General features: G+C 54.0%; 7 protein-coding genes across 7 annotated transcripts; 4 read left to right on the forward strand and 3 right to left on the reverse strand.

Annotated features, from left to right (window-relative positions):
* Positions 1-174: 174 nt before the first annotated feature.
* N7474_005719 (COG1/VPS51 family protein) lies at positions 175-1029 on the reverse strand (the record flags this gene model as incomplete). Its single annotated transcript, XM_057197134.1, has 1 exon — positions 175-1029. The coding sequence occupies one exon, from the start codon at positions 1027-1029 to the stop codon at positions 175-177; it is 855 nt and encodes a 284-aa protein (XP_057054530.1).
* Positions 1030-1163: 134 nt separating this feature from the next.
* Positions 1164-1955, forward strand: N7474_005720 (OB fold domain-containing protein; the record flags this gene model as incomplete). The annotated part of the gene is made up of 1 exon (XM_057197135.1): positions 1164-1955. One exon carries the CDS (start codon positions 1164-1166, stop codon positions 1953-1955), a length of 792 nt encoding a protein of 263 aa, XP_057054531.1.
* Positions 1956-2034: 79 nt separating this feature from the next.
* Positions 2035-6391, reverse strand: N7474_005721 (SKI complex subunit tetratricopeptide repeat protein SKI3; the record flags this gene model as incomplete). The annotated part of the gene is made up of 3 exons (XM_057197136.1): positions 2035-5968; positions 6018-6218; positions 6276-6391. The coding sequence occupies 3 exons, from the start codon at positions 6389-6391 to the stop codon at positions 2035-2037; spliced, it is 4251 nt and encodes a 1416-aa protein (XP_057054532.1).
* Positions 6392-6739: 348 nt separating this feature from the next.
* On the forward strand, positions 6740-9154 carry N7474_005722 (sterylglucosidase 1; the record flags this gene model as incomplete). The annotated part of the gene is made up of 4 exons (XM_057197137.1): positions 6740-7123; positions 7174-8105; positions 8153-8471; positions 8525-9154. The coding sequence occupies 4 exons, from the start codon at positions 6740-6742 to the stop codon at positions 9152-9154; spliced, it is 2265 nt and encodes a 754-aa protein (XP_057054533.1).
* Positions 9155-9813: 659 nt separating this feature from the next.
* Positions 9814-13848, forward strand: N7474_005723 (karyopherin MSN5; the record flags this gene model as incomplete). Its single annotated transcript, XM_057197138.1, has 6 exons — positions 9814-11427; positions 11478-11774; positions 11839-11942; positions 11995-12253; positions 12306-12448; positions 12498-13848. The coding sequence occupies 6 exons, from the start codon at positions 9814-9816 to the stop codon at positions 13846-13848; spliced, it is 3768 nt and encodes a 1255-aa protein (XP_057054534.1).
* Positions 13849-14424: 576 nt separating this feature from the next.
* On the reverse strand, positions 14425-15011 carry N7474_005724 (putative NADH-ubiquinone oxidoreductase subunit GRIM-19; the record flags this gene model as incomplete). The annotated part of the gene is made up of 3 exons (XM_057197139.1): positions 14425-14626; positions 14763-14869; positions 14961-15011. 3 exons carry the CDS (start codon positions 15009-15011, stop codon positions 14425-14427), a joined length of 360 nt encoding a protein of 119 aa, XP_057054535.1.
* A 177-nt stretch (positions 15012-15188) lies between these two features.
* On the forward strand, positions 15189-16301 carry trm10 (tRNA (guanine(9)-N(1))-methyltransferase; the record flags this gene model as incomplete). The annotated part of the gene is made up of 1 exon (XM_057197140.1): positions 15189-16301. One exon carries the CDS (start codon positions 15189-15191, stop codon positions 16299-16301), a length of 1113 nt encoding a protein of 370 aa, XP_057054536.1.
* Between the last annotated feature and the right edge of the window lie 191 nt (positions 16302-16492).

The following is a 16492-nucleotide window of genomic DNA, read 5'->3' on the forward strand; positions in this document are numbered from 1 at the left end:
AGTTCGGATTCTGCGAGGCATTCGCGTCGGCCGAGGTTTTCGGGAAAGAGAGGAACAGTACTCACTCTCGAAGACCATGAGATGGAGTCCGCGTGTGCAGCAATTGCAGCACGAATGGGGCGCCGCGAGGCTGTTGAAGGTGCCCACAATAGGGCGCAAGATCGAAGGAATACCTCAGTCATCATGGCCCTGGCCCGTCCAACTGATGACACCCTCGCAGGCCTCCCGCACCTCAGCAACTCCCTTCACGTCGCCCCAGGCATCAAGAAGCGCTCGAACCTCCTTCCAGTCCTCCGCGGCCTCCTCCCGTTTATCCTCAACCAGTAACTTCTCCAGTCTCGCCGGTGCCCCAAGAACCCACATGACAGTCTCCTTCTCCAGTCTCTGATTCCCCGCCTGTTCTTCCCCCTTAGCGGCCTTCATCTGCCGCCGTTGCTCCTCGCCCTCCTTAATCAGCCCACTCGCCGTCTCCGCCACAAACGCAATCGCCGGACCCAGAGTCTTGGTCATAGTCAGCGGCGCACCGCGATCATCCATGCTCTTCCGCATCTTGCCAATCGTCTCGACGGCGCGGATCAGCTTCGAGTAATTGTCGTACACGAGGGCCTTGCGCTCTCCATCCAGAGTACGAATGTCTCCCACTAAGGTATTTTCAGCTTTCAGAATAGTCGACAGCGAGGACGTGGAGAGCAGGTGGTCAACATAGCGCTGGGGATCGAAGTCCGCGTTGTCGAGCTCTGTTCCCGAGGCCAGCGACGTGGGGTTGGAGATGTCGCCTGCATCTGTACTACGCGGCACACTCCGCGACCGAGGGGCCGGCTCGGCAGCTGGTGGTTTGAGGTTGTAGTAGTCGCGCAGAGCGGAGCGGTTGCGTCGCGGGTGTTGGGAGGAGGGTGAAACCGCACGTCCCGTTGGGGTGGACGGGGCGCTCAGATTGTTGAGGTTGGTGTTTAGGGCATCAAGAGATGGGCGAGCTGACGGAGCGGGCGAAGAAGCGACGGAGTGACGGGGTGAGGAGATCGTCGACATGGTGCGTGGGTGTGTCCAGGAGGAAAGAGCGGACGTGATAAGAGAGAGGACAGAGTAAACGGTGGTCCGTGACCAAACTAACTACATCCACAGCTTCAACCACCAACAACACTCCAAACCCCTACTCGGTCGCCATGGCCCATAGAGACCAGATCGCAGCTCATATCCAAAGCAACAAGTCCCTGGCCGTCTCACCAGACTGGCTGGATTCCTTTCTCGCCTCATCCGGCCCAGGCAATCGCAACATCCCCATCTCAGCTCTGACCCAAACAGCGCTCTTCCGCGTCCTAGCCTCAGACTTTCGCGACTCCCTCAGCAAAACACCAGCATCCCTCCTCCCAGTGGATATTTCCGACCCGAACGTGCAGGAACGGCGCCTCCAAGGCTCCATCCCCGTGCAAGTGCTCGACATCGAAGACATCGGCACAAGCTTGTGGAGCCAGATCGAAGCAATCGAGCGCGTCGAGCGCGGCGAGGCTATCCGCGGCCGCGAGGTCGTGCGGACGATAGCCGCGCTTGAGGATACCGAGTTGACAGGAACAGGAAATACTCCCACGAGCAATAATGCTACGGGCGGCAATGCCAACGCATCAGGGAGCTCGGGGTTTGGTCCACATCGGCTGATTGTGCAGGATGCCGCTGGTACAAACGCCGTCGGGATTGAGATGCAGCGCATTGAGGGTGTCTCTATTGAGAAGCTTCCCATTGGGGCGAAACTTATGCTTCGCAATGCTACTGTGGCTCGGGGTATGGTGCTACTAGCTCCTGGGACCACGATTATGCTTGGAGGCAAGATTGAGGCTCTCGATCGGTCGTGGAGGGAGGATCGGAAGGCGAGATTGCTACAGAGAGTTGCAGAGATTGGAGAAGAGAACCAGGCGCAGCCGAATGGGACAAATGGGAATACTGGCGCCAGAAGACGCTGACTTGGTGCTTTGTTTGAGGTACGCAATTGTCTATGTTTCCTACGTCTAATAGCAAGAACCTCATCGCCTTGCTAACGGACTATGCAGCCACACCAGAGACCGCATGGCTCAATTCCTCCCATCCATCTTGCTTCCACGGTGCAACCATAACTGCCCGAAGAGCATCGCCCGCCTTCCCTGTTTGCGCATAGGCCTGACTGAGATCTGCAGCTTCGAGGTTGCTGTGAGGAGGCACGCTGCGCAAGGCGCGCTGAATAGCCATCTCCGCAGGATACAGACTTTGCGAGGCAGTCGCCAACTCCATCCAGCCCTGGGGTTGACCCGGTGACAGCATCACGGCTGCGGTAGCCTCGCCGATCCGTCTGGTATCGTCTGGGAGCGCCGCGTCTCCTGTGTAGCCCTGGGCCGAAATGGCGGTCAGGAGCTTGATAAGTTTTGCGCGGTCGTGGAGTTCGATGTCATCACGAGTGATCATGCTGTGGAGGTCTGACTCGACAGCTTCGATAGCATCCCTGTCCGAGTCGAGAAGTGCAATCGCTCCAAGCAGACTGACTGCTCCAATGTGGTCCGGGTGGTTCTCCACGCAGTCGAACAGCTGCTGACGAGCAACTGCTCGTTCCTCCTCCCCGCCCTTTGCCCAGAGCACTTGTGCGAGCAGACAGACCACATCTGGAGCGCTATCTGCTTCATGCAGAGCGTCACGGAACATGTCTATGGCACGGTCCATTGACTTGGTGTAGTAGTACGACAGACCGGCGGTCAGATGCGCCGAAAGACGCAGCTTGCTGCATGCTTCAGGGTCGAATTTCTCTGCGTCTTCTTCCCCAGAGAGAGTGAGAGCCAGTTCAGCCTTCTCAGCGGCCTCCCCGTATTCATGGCGAGCGAGAAGAATACGAGCCATGTCTGCATTGGCTTGGGCGAATCGCGACAGAGAAGCTGGGGATTCAGATTCCTCGAACTCGGCCTCCACTCCAGAGCAAACAACCCGCAGGCTGGACTCGGCGTCGGTCACCTCGCCCATTCGCTCTGCCAGTAACGCAGAGAGATGAACGAATGGCAGATCTGATGGTTCCTGCGCACAAAGTTGGTGAAGAGCGAAGAAGGGTTGGATGAGATGTGACACCTCATTGGACTCGGAGGCGTCGGAGAGCAAATGGTCGAAAAGGGTCAATGCGTACTGTCGCTTCGGAAGCACAGGTGAGGAGTTGGCAATATCAAACGCATGCTCGAAAAGACCCCGTGCCTCCTTAGCGTCACCAAACAGCAAAGCGAGTAGGCCCTGGCCGATCCACGCTTGCGAGTAATCCGGATCAGTCGACTGCGCGCGCGTGAATGCTTCATTTGCAAGCTGAATATCATTATGCAGCAGATAAAGTGCGCCGAGGTTCGTCCAGCCTTGTGCGTTCCGGTCGTTCAGATGCAGGCTTCTCACAAAGGCATGCTGGGCCACCTTGGGACTCATGCTAGTTGTAACCACGCCCAACGAGTTCCAGAACTCTGAGTTCCCGGCTTCCAGCTCAATTGCCCGCTTGAAGCACCGCATAGCTGCCTTGAGGAACTTGCGTGCTTTCTTGACTTTGCTGGCGTTACCTTGCGCACTTGAGTATGCTCTGTATTCAGCCCATCCAAGATTGTACCAGGCAACGGCCTGGGCGTGAGTGTCGTGCACGGAAATGTGAATGGCGCGCTTGTATGCCAGAATGGATGCGTGGATGCAGAAGGAAGATGCATCGAAGTCGTCGTCTTCAGTGACTTCGAGCCAACTCTTCCCCACACCGTCAATATCAGCCATGATATCCAGCGCGGCAGGATCGAGTTCAGTCGTAAGCAATGCCCTGCAATCCGAAATGGGTAGCTTTTCCATCTTGATCTTAATGTATGAGAAATTGGCGCAAGCGTCGCCGACAGCCTTCCAGAGATTAAAGATGTTAGGTCGAATTTGCGCTAGAGAGCCCGCAACCCCGATAGCCTGGCGGGCAAGTTCTGCTGCATCGTTGAACAAGCCTGAACTCAAGCTTTTCCAAGAGCTCTCGATCAGTGTCTGTAGCAGCGCAATCGTCACACCAGTCTCGTCGGGTCGCAAGCGCAAGACTTCCTCGTAGCTGGCAATAGAGTCATCGTATTGCCCAAGCTCTCTTCTGACGTTTGCCAACATGTACCGCGCAAACCAGATGTGCTCCTTGTCCTTGCTGGAAAGATTTCCCTCCAACTTTTTGGCATGCTCAAAGGCCCGGGTGGCTGCTATGTATCGACCAGAGTGATGATAGCTCTCGGCTAGACCGACCCAGGAGTGGTAATCATTGGGCGTGATTCTAAGAGCTGCCTGGAACGCAACGATGCTCTTGGTGTATTGTTGCTTGTTAATTTGGACCGTTCCGAGCGCAGCATACGGCCAGCTGTAACCCCTGCGCTTCGATCCAGGCGCTGGCTTAGCCTTGCCGGAGTCGACAACCCGCTGCGCAATGGCTTCGACAAGATCCCATTCTTTCTGGTCGGCGAATGCCTTGGCCAAACGCTCCGCAGCTTCGATCTCGGATGTAGACAATTCAAATGCCTTGTGGAAGCATCGCCGCGCTCGAGTTTTGTCTTTCTTGTAGTCCGCGTAGTAAATCCCAAGGCTCGAATAGGCCGGCGCGTAGTTTAAGTTCGCCTGGATGGATGCCAAAAAGCTTGCATACGCACCATTGCGATCTTTCCGCGCGGATGGCGATGGGTCCAACTCCCACTGACAGTATCCAATGCGGTAGAGAAGCTCGGATTTGAAATCCCTGTTGTCGGGCTGCTCCTCCTTCAGGCTTTCTAGTACATCTTGAAGGCCATCCAGGCCCGCTTGCAGTTCACCATTCAGCGCCCTGCTCCAGAAAAGCTCACCACGGATTTTGAGATTGGCAGGGTCGCGCTCCAAGGCTCGCTCCAGGAAATTGACGGCCTCGGCATAATCTTCGTCCACTGCCAAAATCAGACCAATGCCAAGGAGGCAGCTCGTGGATGTCGGCTTTCTCTCAAGAATACTCTCGAAGATTTGCTTAGCCTCCGGATGGTGCCGTGGAGACTGATAGTGGATCAAAGAGTTGGCCAATGTGATATTCAAAGCATCTGTGGTGTTTAAGGCGTTCAGACCAGTGTATTTCACCAGCGTCTGAGTATTCAGCAGACCCTTGCGAGACGCATCAACCACGCTCTCATACTCCTCCATAACCAGATAAAGCTCGGCCATAATGCGGTGGGCGATGACCGAAGAGCGAGCAGAATCGAGTCCCTCAACCATCATGATCAGACGGTCTGCAGCCACATCATTATTTTCATCGCTCTCGGAGTCCTTGGCGGATGCTTCGGCATCTCCGTTTTCTTTCTCTTTTGTCTCTTCCTTGGGAAAGGGAGATATCTCACTGGACAGAAACCCTTTGAGCACTTTGGCGAGTCCGGTATCTGGAAAAAATTCGATGAATTCGCGCAGAAGACCCGCGTCCCACTGGGCGAAGTTCTCGACATCCTGCCACTCGAGAACAATTTTCCACGCAAGTTCGAAAGGATGCTTGATAATGACCATATCGCGCGCAGCCCGTAGAATTCCGTCTCTCGTAGAACCCTTTTCTCCGGGAGGCAACACATCCAGAACTTCGCATGCACGCTCGAGAAGCTTTTCCTCATATTGGCGTCGGACCTCGTCGTCGTTGGTCCAGTCAATAATTCCGCGATACATTTGGTCCAATCCACTGTTTGCATAGGCTTCTCTTTTCACTTCGAGGGTAACCTGGTCGATTCGCGCACCGAGACGGGTTCTGCGCTCTCCAATCTCACGGTTGATGAACTCTTTCTCTTCTGCTTCTGTGATCTCGATCAGGCGGAGATAGGTCTGGGAAGGATGTGGGAGACGTCCTTCGAGGAAATCGTAGAGAGGACAGGTCGGGAGGTGAAGTTCGAGGGCCCGCTTGTACTGGGCCTTGGTGCCGTTCTTTCGGGCCAGCTTTGTGTACTTGTCCACCACATCCTGGCAGCGCTCCTTTTCGTCGCTACACGGGGTCAGTCCATAGAACCAATGGCAGAAGGGCAAAGGCGTACTTCTCGGCGAAGATCTGCCCAAGTCTCAGAACCACTTCGCGGTAGGCATCTAGTTTGTGACTGCCCTGCTTCTCGCACAGGCTGATCAACCCCTGCCACGCTGTCCGATCGCCGGGCTTAATCCTAGTCGCTGTAAGGTATGCTCGCTCCGAATCATCGTTTCTATTAAGTTTGTCGTATGCCAGGCCGAGAAAGACATTTCTAGAGGGGCAGAGAGGTCAGTGTGGTTCGCGACCAGAGAACGGGGACGCAGCATACGCGTGGTAATTGGTGGGCTCCTGCTTGACCAGCGCCTTTGCTTTGTCGGCAGCAGACTCGAAGTCTTTGGCATCGAGTGCAGTACGCACTGCCTTGAGCGCGGCCTTGCTCGCCATGGTCTGTCGTCCCAACCGAATGACTGGCGCGGGGGAGAAATAATGGTGTGGTGTACGGCAGTTGATAAGGCGGTAGAGCAACGGGCGATACGTCACCTGCTTATCGTTCTCTCCGCGTTCCTCTCGACGACTTCCCGTCAGCACTTCCTCGGTCTTCAATCTGGAATAAGCGGTCCCAAGGGGTCTAGTGCGAGTGGTCTCATGTAGCTCTGGCCGATCTCGATGCGCCACAAATGCTTAAAGGCATCATCTGACCTGCCAGTCTGCTGCTCCCCTTGATCCGTTTGTCTCCGTCGTCTCCCTTGATCACGTTTACCACCTCCCTCTCCTGGCTTCCACCGCTCAACAATGAGTTCCTTGTCCCTTCGAATCGATGGGTGGTCCTTCCGTGACCCCAAGAACCGAGAGATCATCCTGCGGGGGATCAACGTCGCGGGCGATGCCAAAAACCCCAAGACCCCAGACATTCCAACCTACGTTTCCGACAAGTTTTTCGACGCAGACGATATCTCGTTTGTTGGACGACCGTTCTCCCTGGAGGATTCCCACCTGCATTTTAGGAGACTTCGGAAGCTGGGCTATAACACAATCCGCTACATCTTCACGTGGGAAGCTATCGAGCATGCTGGCCCCGGCACATATGACGATAAGTGGATTGCATTTACAATCGAGGTTCTCAGGATTGCGAAACAATATGAGTTCTACATCTTCATGGATCCTCATCAGGACGTGGTCAGTTTAGGTAGCCGAATCAAACAGAGAGTTGCGCTGATCAGTACTAGTGGTCGAGATTTTCGGGAGGTTCTGGGGCTCCCATGTGGACGTTATATGCAGCAGGACTGAACCCCAGGACATTTAAGAAGACCGAAGCTGCCCTCGTCCAGAACACCTGTGACAACCCTGCGGAATTTCCGAAGATGATTTGGAGCACTAATTACACCCGCCTGGTCTGTCAGACCATGTTTACTCTGTTTTGGGCTGGTCGCGACTTTGCTCCCAAGGCGATCATCAATGGAATGAACATTCAAGATTATCTGCAGAGCCACTTTATCGCTGCATGCAAACACTTTGCGCAAAAGATTCACGAGGCAGGTGACCTAGAGTCCCAAGTGATTATCGGCTGGGAGAGCATGAACGAACCTCATCGTGGCCTGGTGGGGTTTCAAGATATCTCAGTGATTCCGCCCGAGCAGCAACTCCAGCTGGGCACATCCCCCACGGCATTTCAAGCTATGCTGACTGGGGCCGGCCGTGCGTGCGAACAGACGACGTGGGGCTTTGGCAGCTTTGGCCCCTACCAGACCGGTAGAGAACTCGTGGACCCAGAGGGAGAGTCGGCATGGTTACCAGCCGAACATGATGATAGCAAGTATGGTTGGCAACGAGATCCCGGTTGGAAGCTGGGTGAGTGTGTGTGGGCACAACATGGAGTCTGGGACCCGTCCACAGACACGCTACTCCAAAAGGACTACTTCTCAAAAGTCCCCCAGACTGGGGAGAAGCTTGACTATGAGAAATTTACCAACAGCTATTTCCTGGACCACTATCGTGCATATAAAGACGCTATTCGCAGCGTATGGCCCGAGGCTATTATGTTGTGCCAACCACCTGTCATGGAAGTCCCTCCTGATATAAAGGGAACGCCCGATGATGATCCAAACATGGTCCATGCAGTGCATTTTTACGACGGCCTAACTCTTATGACGAAGCATTGGTAGGCGCTGCCGGTTCTCACGATGGTTACAGTGCTAATGGCTGCAGGAATCGACTATATAATGTGGACGTTATCGGTGTCCTTCGAGGCAAATATCTCACCCCGGCCTTCGGAGTCAAGATTGGCGAGACCGCGATCCGGAACTGCTTGCGAGACCAGCTCAAATTCCTTCGCGATGAGAGTTTGAATTACATGGGGAACCACCCACTGTTGTTCACTGAAAACGGCATCCCGTACGATATGGACGATAAAAAGGCATATCAAACCGGGGATTATAGCGGCCAGATCAGCGCTATGGATGCGAACCACTTTGCTCTTGAGGGTAGCACCGCCAATGGGTTTACTCTGTGGGTTTATGTGACACAGGTAAGTTTGGCCCCTCCTGATGGTCAGATAGGACTTTCTCTGACACTGTTTAGAATAACCATGAATGGGGTGACCAATGGAACGGAGAGGATCTGTCAATTTACTCTCCTGAGGACCTGGAATTGCCCGGTGCGACCAACATCCGCTCCATGAATCCTCACTCTGCGTCCTATTCCGAAAGCCAGAGTAGTGGGGAAGAGCATGAGGTCGGACCCCGTAACCTCAAAGGGGCATTGGTCTCCCCATCCATCAGAGCACACTCCCAATCACCGCTTCGAGAGAAGCAGGGTTACCGTGCGGCAGAGGCATTCCTGCGCCCCAGTCCTATCTACGTCAGCGGGCGGATGGTCAACCACGTCTTCGATCTCAAGAAATGCACGTTCACAATGTCATTGAACGCCAAGGTGCCGACGGCACCAGATGCTCCCACCGAGATCTTTCTCCCGGACTTCCACTTCCCGGAACCCAACACGGTCGTCGAAGTCAGTGGGGGCAAGTGGGAGATTGACACCCAGGAAATCCGGACTGTCAAGATCCAGCGCCTACGATGGTGGCATGCCGAAGGGGATCAATCTCTCAAGGTCGAGGGGGTCAGGCGCAAACCGGGCGAGCTCGGACACCCATCCGAAGAGGATATCGGTTATCTCGAGCAATGCCAGCGGGGCCAATGCGTGATGATGTGATGCCACTTTTGCTGTTATGATTTTTTTCAATTGCATCTGGGTTGTAGCTTTCGCCGTGTTTACTTGGGGAATGAATTCCATCTGGTTGCTTTTTATGTTGAGCCAAGATCCATGGATCGCAAGATAAGATAAAACAATCGGTGACGATGAGGGGCAGGCGACGATGGCACCGGGGAGAGGGCAGGGCCAGAGACAGGAAAGCCATCGAAGAGATCGACCCGTAGTCTATCCTAGAATAGTATCTGAGTCGCCGAGGTCATCGAGAGTGAGCGGTGTGAGCGCGTGAGGGCAGCTGCCCCTCTGGAAAATTCTCAGCCCGGTCCAACTCAGCGAACTCAACTTCTTCGGCATCTCACCCTCTCTCTGTTTCCCTTCTTGTCCCTGCTCACCACCCACAACAAAACTTGCTCTCCCCCACTCCCAACTCTTCCTTCCCTCCTTCGTTTACACTACCCGCGTCGCTCCCTCGCCTTCCAATGGCCGTTGCTGCCGTGTCCGCCTGCTAAACGACAGACGCGCCGGACGGTTTCAACGGCCATTCCCTGCCCCAGCCGGGACGACCTCGACCGCGACCCTCCGATCATGAAGAAAAGCTTTCAATACTTCTGATACGAGACGAACGAGCAAACAGCTGAATACTAGGCCCTGGACTCGACAAAATGGCTGCGGAGGAGCTGTCAGAGGGCGGCATGGCCGACATCATTCGGGCGCTGGAGCTGATTCACAGCCCCTCGTCCACAAATGAATTGCGCAAGGAAGCCCTGACGTTCGTGGAGTCCCTAAAGGACAGTAGTGCGGCGGCACGGAATGGCTTCCTGCTGGCCTCCCGCGCTGACCACGCGCCTGTGGTGCGCTACTTCGGCCTGACTCTCTTGGACCACGTCCTACGCCACTTGTCATTCACCGACACGGAAGAATGCGCGAATGTTCGGAGCATGGTCTTGCAGCTCGCTGAAAACATTCGACCCGAGGACCCGACTTATCTTCGCAACAAAATTCCTCAGCTTTGGGCCGAGACGGCGAAGAAAAGCTGGGGCCTGGATTGGATGGATATGGATGCTGCATTGGTTCAGTTCTGGGGCGCGTCGCTCGTTCACAAGGAGCTTGTGCTCTCCGTTCTGGAGACTTTGTCCGAGGACATCTTCTTTCGCGAGGACATCGTGTCGTCGCTGCGCGGAACCGAACTGAACCGGGCCCTTGTGGAGATTTTTACGCCTGCCGGCATCGTCGAACAAATCCATCTGGATAGCAATACTAATGCCTTGCTGCGTTGTGGGGAGGAAGGTTGGATTATGCGCATCTGCGAATTCCTTGAGAACTGCGTCCAGAATGTTTCGAGTTCACCGCAAGCTCGGGATGCGGCTATCAAAGCTCTGGCGACCCTTCGGTCTGCACTCTCGTGGTCTGTCTATAAAGCAATTACGTCGGCGCCGGTTGTTCCCAGCATCTTCAGGGCATTGACCTGTCAGGATGAGCAAGTGCTACTACGAGCTATTGAGGCATTGCACGCACTATACGGAAGGAACAACATGGGCAACGAGGATTCACAATCACTCGTCTGTCTTGTTTACGATACGGAGTACCTGACCATTCTCCAAAAACTGTACGAATGGTCAGTCGTGGGCCCGGACGATGTCGATGAACCCAAGTATTTGATTTCCAAAAAGCTCTCAGAAATGATGTCGTACCTTGCTGGCTGTCTGGAGGATGACAAGTTCCTACGGGACAACATGCATCGATTGAACCTTCCACCTTTTGTCCACTTCATGACCAGTATCATGCACCATCAGAGCCTGACGGTCTCGATCCCCGTCCTGCATGCGTGGACAAAGTTACTTGGGGTTGAGAAGATTAGCGGCTTGGACTTCGTTGTGGATCTTACTCCCCAGTTACTTAACATTTGCACTTCCCGATTGATACGCTGGGAGTCACTTCCCATGGAGTCAGATGATCCCACGGTCCAATTCCTCATTGAAGATATCGATACCATACCGGAACGGCATGCATTCGTCGGCAACTACCGCCGATACTGTTCGTCAGTGATCGAAGCCATCACCCAAAAACGCCCTCAAGAGGCAGTAAGCGAAATTCTGGGAAGAGTGGATGAGAATTTGAACAATCTGTACAGCGGTGCGGAGCCGTTTAGCATGGAAAAATTCAGCAAATCCACCATTCCTCTCATGCGTGCAGATGCCCAATTCGCAGTCGTGGAGGCGGTCATCAAGGGTTACAACAAGTGGATTACCGCCCACGGCAAAGCGCCCCAACGAGATGTATTCATATTGGCCCATCCAATGTTTTCCATTGCTAATGATTGGTATAGGAGCAAGAACGAATCGAGTTGGAACAGGCGGTGGAGAATTGGGCCACGAGCCTGATGCAGAGAACTTATGATGACCCGGTCATGAAACAAAAGGTCATCAAGCTTGTTGTTGACATTTCATCCAAAGCTCTGGACAATCATTCGGGGTTTGCACTCAAAGTTCTCGAGCATATTCTTATGACCCGTCTCCCAGATCAGCCTGATCACCCTGCCTACTCTGAGGCCGTTAAGGAGCTCCACGGACTGGCCAGTCACGAACTGCGCCGCCTCGCCATGCGATATGCGGATGATTTCTCCGTAAGTTGACATCAATCGTGCTTCAATATTTTTGTAGGAGGTACTGACATGACCGGGTAAATAGGCCTTCTATGAAGTGCTTGAACCAAAGATCAAAGAGATCACCTTGACCAATCGAGTGGATGACAAGCTGCAAATGGAGCTGACCTCGATTCTTCTCATCATCATGTATCATGATCGTCTATACGGTGTGTTAAGGGCTCGTACTGACTTGGTACAGGCAACGAGCGAACAATGTCGACCCGTTTTTGCGGCAGTCTCGCCTATCATCCTTCCTTGAACCCATTCGACAGGCCTGGCAAGACGAGGAATTCAAGCGCATGAGCTCTTCTTTCGACGGCTTCTGCCACATGCTTGGATTGGAGAACGTCGGTCCATACATGCAGGGCAAGCAAGCACATAAATTTCTGGATTGGTCGTCGGTTTCTCTCGACAATGAAGGCAAGCTGGTGCAGGAAGAAATGACCCGGAAATTCCAGGTAGGTGATATTCACTACGTCTTACGGTCTCAGGCTGATGGAAAAACCGTAGATGCTTCCTTTGCGCGGCACCAAGACCATGCTGGCCGTGTCTACGGACAAGTTGAAGAAGACAGCCCCAGCATACGCAGTTGCTTGCGAAATGTGGCATGATCTCATCCCTCAGATTCTCACAACGCTTCTTCAACTAGTCAGGTAAGTCCTACCCTCTTGTGTCAAACCATGAAACTAACCAGCTGGCTAGCCATGCCCATGCTTTCCATAACCCCGCCAACTGGAATGTGTCCGATGACATGCGTGCGGTTGTCGAACGAATCCTGACCGACCGTTTCTGGCAGGCTGGCATTTCCAGCGGCAGCCGTGACGAGTTCTATGCCCGGATCACCGCCTCCAAGGCAACGCTCGAGGGATTTGCCTCCTCTGTTCGAGGTAAAATCCGAGCGGTCCGCGAAGCCTGCTATTCGATGCTGTTTAGCATGAGTAGAATGCGCGAACACTTCTACGGTTTCGCCGAACTCCCTGGCCCCCTATCTGAAGCTCTATTCAACGACTCATCCCATCTCTCTTCTCATCAGTTCTCTGTACTCCTTAACATCTCTCGCTGTCTGATTGATGATTGTCCTGTACGATTCCGCAGCCAATTCCTGCCACCCATGCTTGCTGCCCTGTTCGCCAATATCGACCTTAAAGTTACCGCGGAATGGGAGGTGATTGAGCAGCGGAGGACCGGCGTTTCAGATGGCAATGACCTCACGGACGAGATGAAATCTGAAAGTGTCCTGCGCCAGTTGACATATTCTGCTGTGATCATGGTTGCCAGCTTATTCGATCCGCAGAGAGGCGGTATGAAATTCCCCCTGTATATTTCGCCGATTCGAATAATCAAGGACCACATACTGATGCCACACGACCGACCAGACCCAGATAGAGCTGAGGCAGATCCCAGCGCACCTCAGACGACGCCAGAATTGTCTGATTCGATCCGACACTTCGTGCTTTCCTCCCCGGAGATTTTCGAGCCCCTCATGCTTTTCTGCACGCACGCTTTGAGCATGCGCGATACCAGATGCTGCAGCATTATCACTCGCGTGATCCGATCGATTCTGCAGGACTTTGCACCCCCTAACAACAGCCCTACTACCGTGACGATTCGCGAATTCATCTGCACCGACGTTCTCAAGGCATGCATCACATCCGTGCACGAATCATACTTTGTGGACATGCAGAAGGATCTCGCCCAGCTGATCGCCTCGATCTGGGTTCTCTACGGGCCCTGCAGCTCAACTCCCCGATCCGTCTTCCTCAGCTTGCCTGGACTGGACGAGCAAAAGATCGCGCAGACCGAGTCCTCTCTTCACAGATGCACTTCTCCGCGGCAGCAGCGTGCCATCATCCTCGAACTTCTCGAGCCTCTGCGCGGTATCAGCATCGCTGAGCAGGGTAAGATTCTCGGCTCGCGCGAGGAACGCCGCAAGGCTCGCACAGCCCTGCAGGAGAGGTACATGTCCAACGAGATGGAGACGCAGCAGCAGAATCACCGAGTTGATATCAACGATGGTCCCGATCTCGGCGGTGTTGCTGACTTGTTCGGGTGATCCTCTCATCCATCACTTCTGAATGCGTTGGTCCCGATGTTTTGTACATACATACGGTGACCCCCAGTTCCTGACGAACTCGAAGCATTCTAAAAGAACGCACCATTGTTTTCGTCCTCTTTGTTCACTTTTCTTTTCGTTTCCCTTTGTTTCTTTTATTCCACGTCTGAAACTTTATGGATTACCCCTTGTGCGGTTGGAGCGTGGAGGCGCTCTGAGCATAGTTCTATAGATGAGAAAACAAAAAAGGCAATCCTAACGTGCTCAAGCACTATTCTAGACAGATACCCTTTTTACTTTCCTTGAGATGTCTAAACGAGGCAAAGAAAATCATGTTGCGAGACTGAACTAGATCAGTAGTAGTAATATCTACAGTTTTCTTCCGAATCATTCCACCACATCCATCCACCGCCGCATCCTCTTCATACCCCATCACCTTCGAGACTTCAAGTCCAACGCGGTACGGTCCAGTTCACATACCACGAAGCGATTTAACAATCATCCCCTTGCACACCGGATCGTACAAGAACAAACAAAAGAATACGACCGAGTCATCAACTCGAGGCAGCGAGAAGTCTATTGGGTAACCTTGGACGGGGTATAGACGTAAGTCGGGCGGATGAAGCGGTCAGAGTTGTAGATCTTCTGCTCGGTGCCCAGGAGCTCCTTCTCGCGGGCCTTGTCGGCCAGATGGCGGCGGACCTGGTCGCGGTCCTCCTCGGCTTGCAGGAGGGGGGTCAGGTACAGGCGGGACCAGATCTTCTCGCGGGCGAGTTCACTATTATTGTATGTTAGTAATTTCTTCGTTGGGTGTTCTCGTCTTCCGTTATGGCAGGGGATTGATTGAGAGAGCGGGTTGAAAGGTAGTCGGGGTTTGAATTAGGAGGATGGTGGGAAGCCGGCGCGACACGTACCGTTGCTCGCGGACGCCGTGGAAGTACTTGTAGAAGCCGTAGGCCATGATCATGTGCATGCCGACGAGGTAGTAGACCGGCTTGAAGCCGCGGGCTGGGACGTTCCGCTGTTGTTGGCGAGATGGTTAGTCTTGCCTGTCTGTCTGGTGGGATTTCCCGAGAGCAAATTGGATGGCGGAACCAGGTCAATGGGCGTACCTTGTACTGGACAGAGGCATAGCCCCCCACTGGGGGCATATCCTGGGGCATTATGGCGGAGGGGTTGGTCTGGGGAGAATGAGAAGAAGCACAGGAAGTTGAAGTTGGCGATCGAAGGGTGGCAGCCGGGTCACGTGCCATGAATCAGGTGGTCGTTAATTGGCTGACGGGAGCCGGCGGTCTTTTTTTGATCGGATCTACACAGAACTGTCGTCTGCACACTACGCAATGGAGGATGAAGAGCGCCCGAAGAAATTGCCCAAGCTGGGCCATGATGACCAGACGACCGAAGAGCAATTGGGCCCCGCCATGACCGGAGCGGTGGCCCCAACCGACGAGGCCGACGATGCGAAGGATACCACCACCGAACCCCCGCCAATGTCCAAAAACCAGTTGAAGAAGCTCCGCAGAAGAGAGAAATGGGATAGTCAGCGTGAAGAGCGCAAGGACAAACGAAAACAACAGCAGGTCAATAAACGCGAGCGGCGCCGCCAAATGATTGAGGAAGCACGACAGAAAGGCGACGAGGAAGCGGTGGCCGAGCTGCGGAAGAGCTGGGAGCGCACAAAATCGAAGCATCGGCGCTCCACACTGCTTCCGATCACCTTTGTAATGGACTGTGGCTACGATGAGCTGATGAGAGACAAAGAGCGCATCTCGCTGGCGTCTCAGTTGACTCGCTCATACTCCGACAACGCGGCCGCACCATTCCGGGCACACTTGGCCTTCAGCTCGTACAACAAACTCCTCAAGGAGCGCTTTGAAACCGTACTCCCGGGACACAAGAACTGGAAGGAGATCCAGCGTCTACCCGAGGACTTTGTCCATGCCGCCGAGGCAGCCAAGGAACGGATGCTCCCGCCACATGGGGGACAACTCGTTGGACCGTTTGCCGACAAACAAGATGCGAGACCCGAGGATGGAGAGATTATCTATCTCAGCAGCGACAGCCCGGATACCTTGACGGAGCTGAAGCCCTACAGTACCTATATTATCGGCGGGCTGGTGGATAAAAACCGGCACAAGGGTATCTGCTACAAGGCGGCCACGGAGAAGGGGATCAAAACGGCCAAGCTGCCCATTGGGGAGTATATCCAGATGACGAGTCGCTCGGTCCTGGCCACGAATCATGTGGTGGAGATCATGCTTCGGTGGCTTGAGGTCAGGGACTGGGGGGAGGCATTCATGCACGTCTTGCCAGCACGGAAACAGGGAAAGCTGAGGCAGAAGAAGGAGAGTGGGGATGATGTGGATGAAGATAAGCAGCAGGAGGCTGACGATGCAGGAAGTGACAGTGATGGGGTGGAAGCAGAAGAAGCAGAACAAACAGGCGATCTATAGATTTGTCATCACGTGATGTTTTGACGATGGCGATGCATTACATAAGCATGATCAATGACGGCAGTGATTTCCTTTTTCTTGCGTGTTTCTCTTTTTTCTTTTCCTTCACCGTTGACACAGGCAGAAGAAGGTCTTTCCTTTGCTTCTAGCCCTCCGTCATATCTTCGTCGTCTCTCCTTTTTCCGTTTCCC

Source organism: Penicillium riverlandense, assembly GCF_028828495.1.
Source record: "Penicillium riverlandense strain IBT 135883 chromosome Unknown utg000003l_segment0_segment0, whole genome shotgun sequence".
Lineage (NCBI taxonomy): Eukaryota > Fungi > Ascomycota > Eurotiomycetes > Eurotiales > Aspergillaceae > Penicillium > Penicillium riverlandense.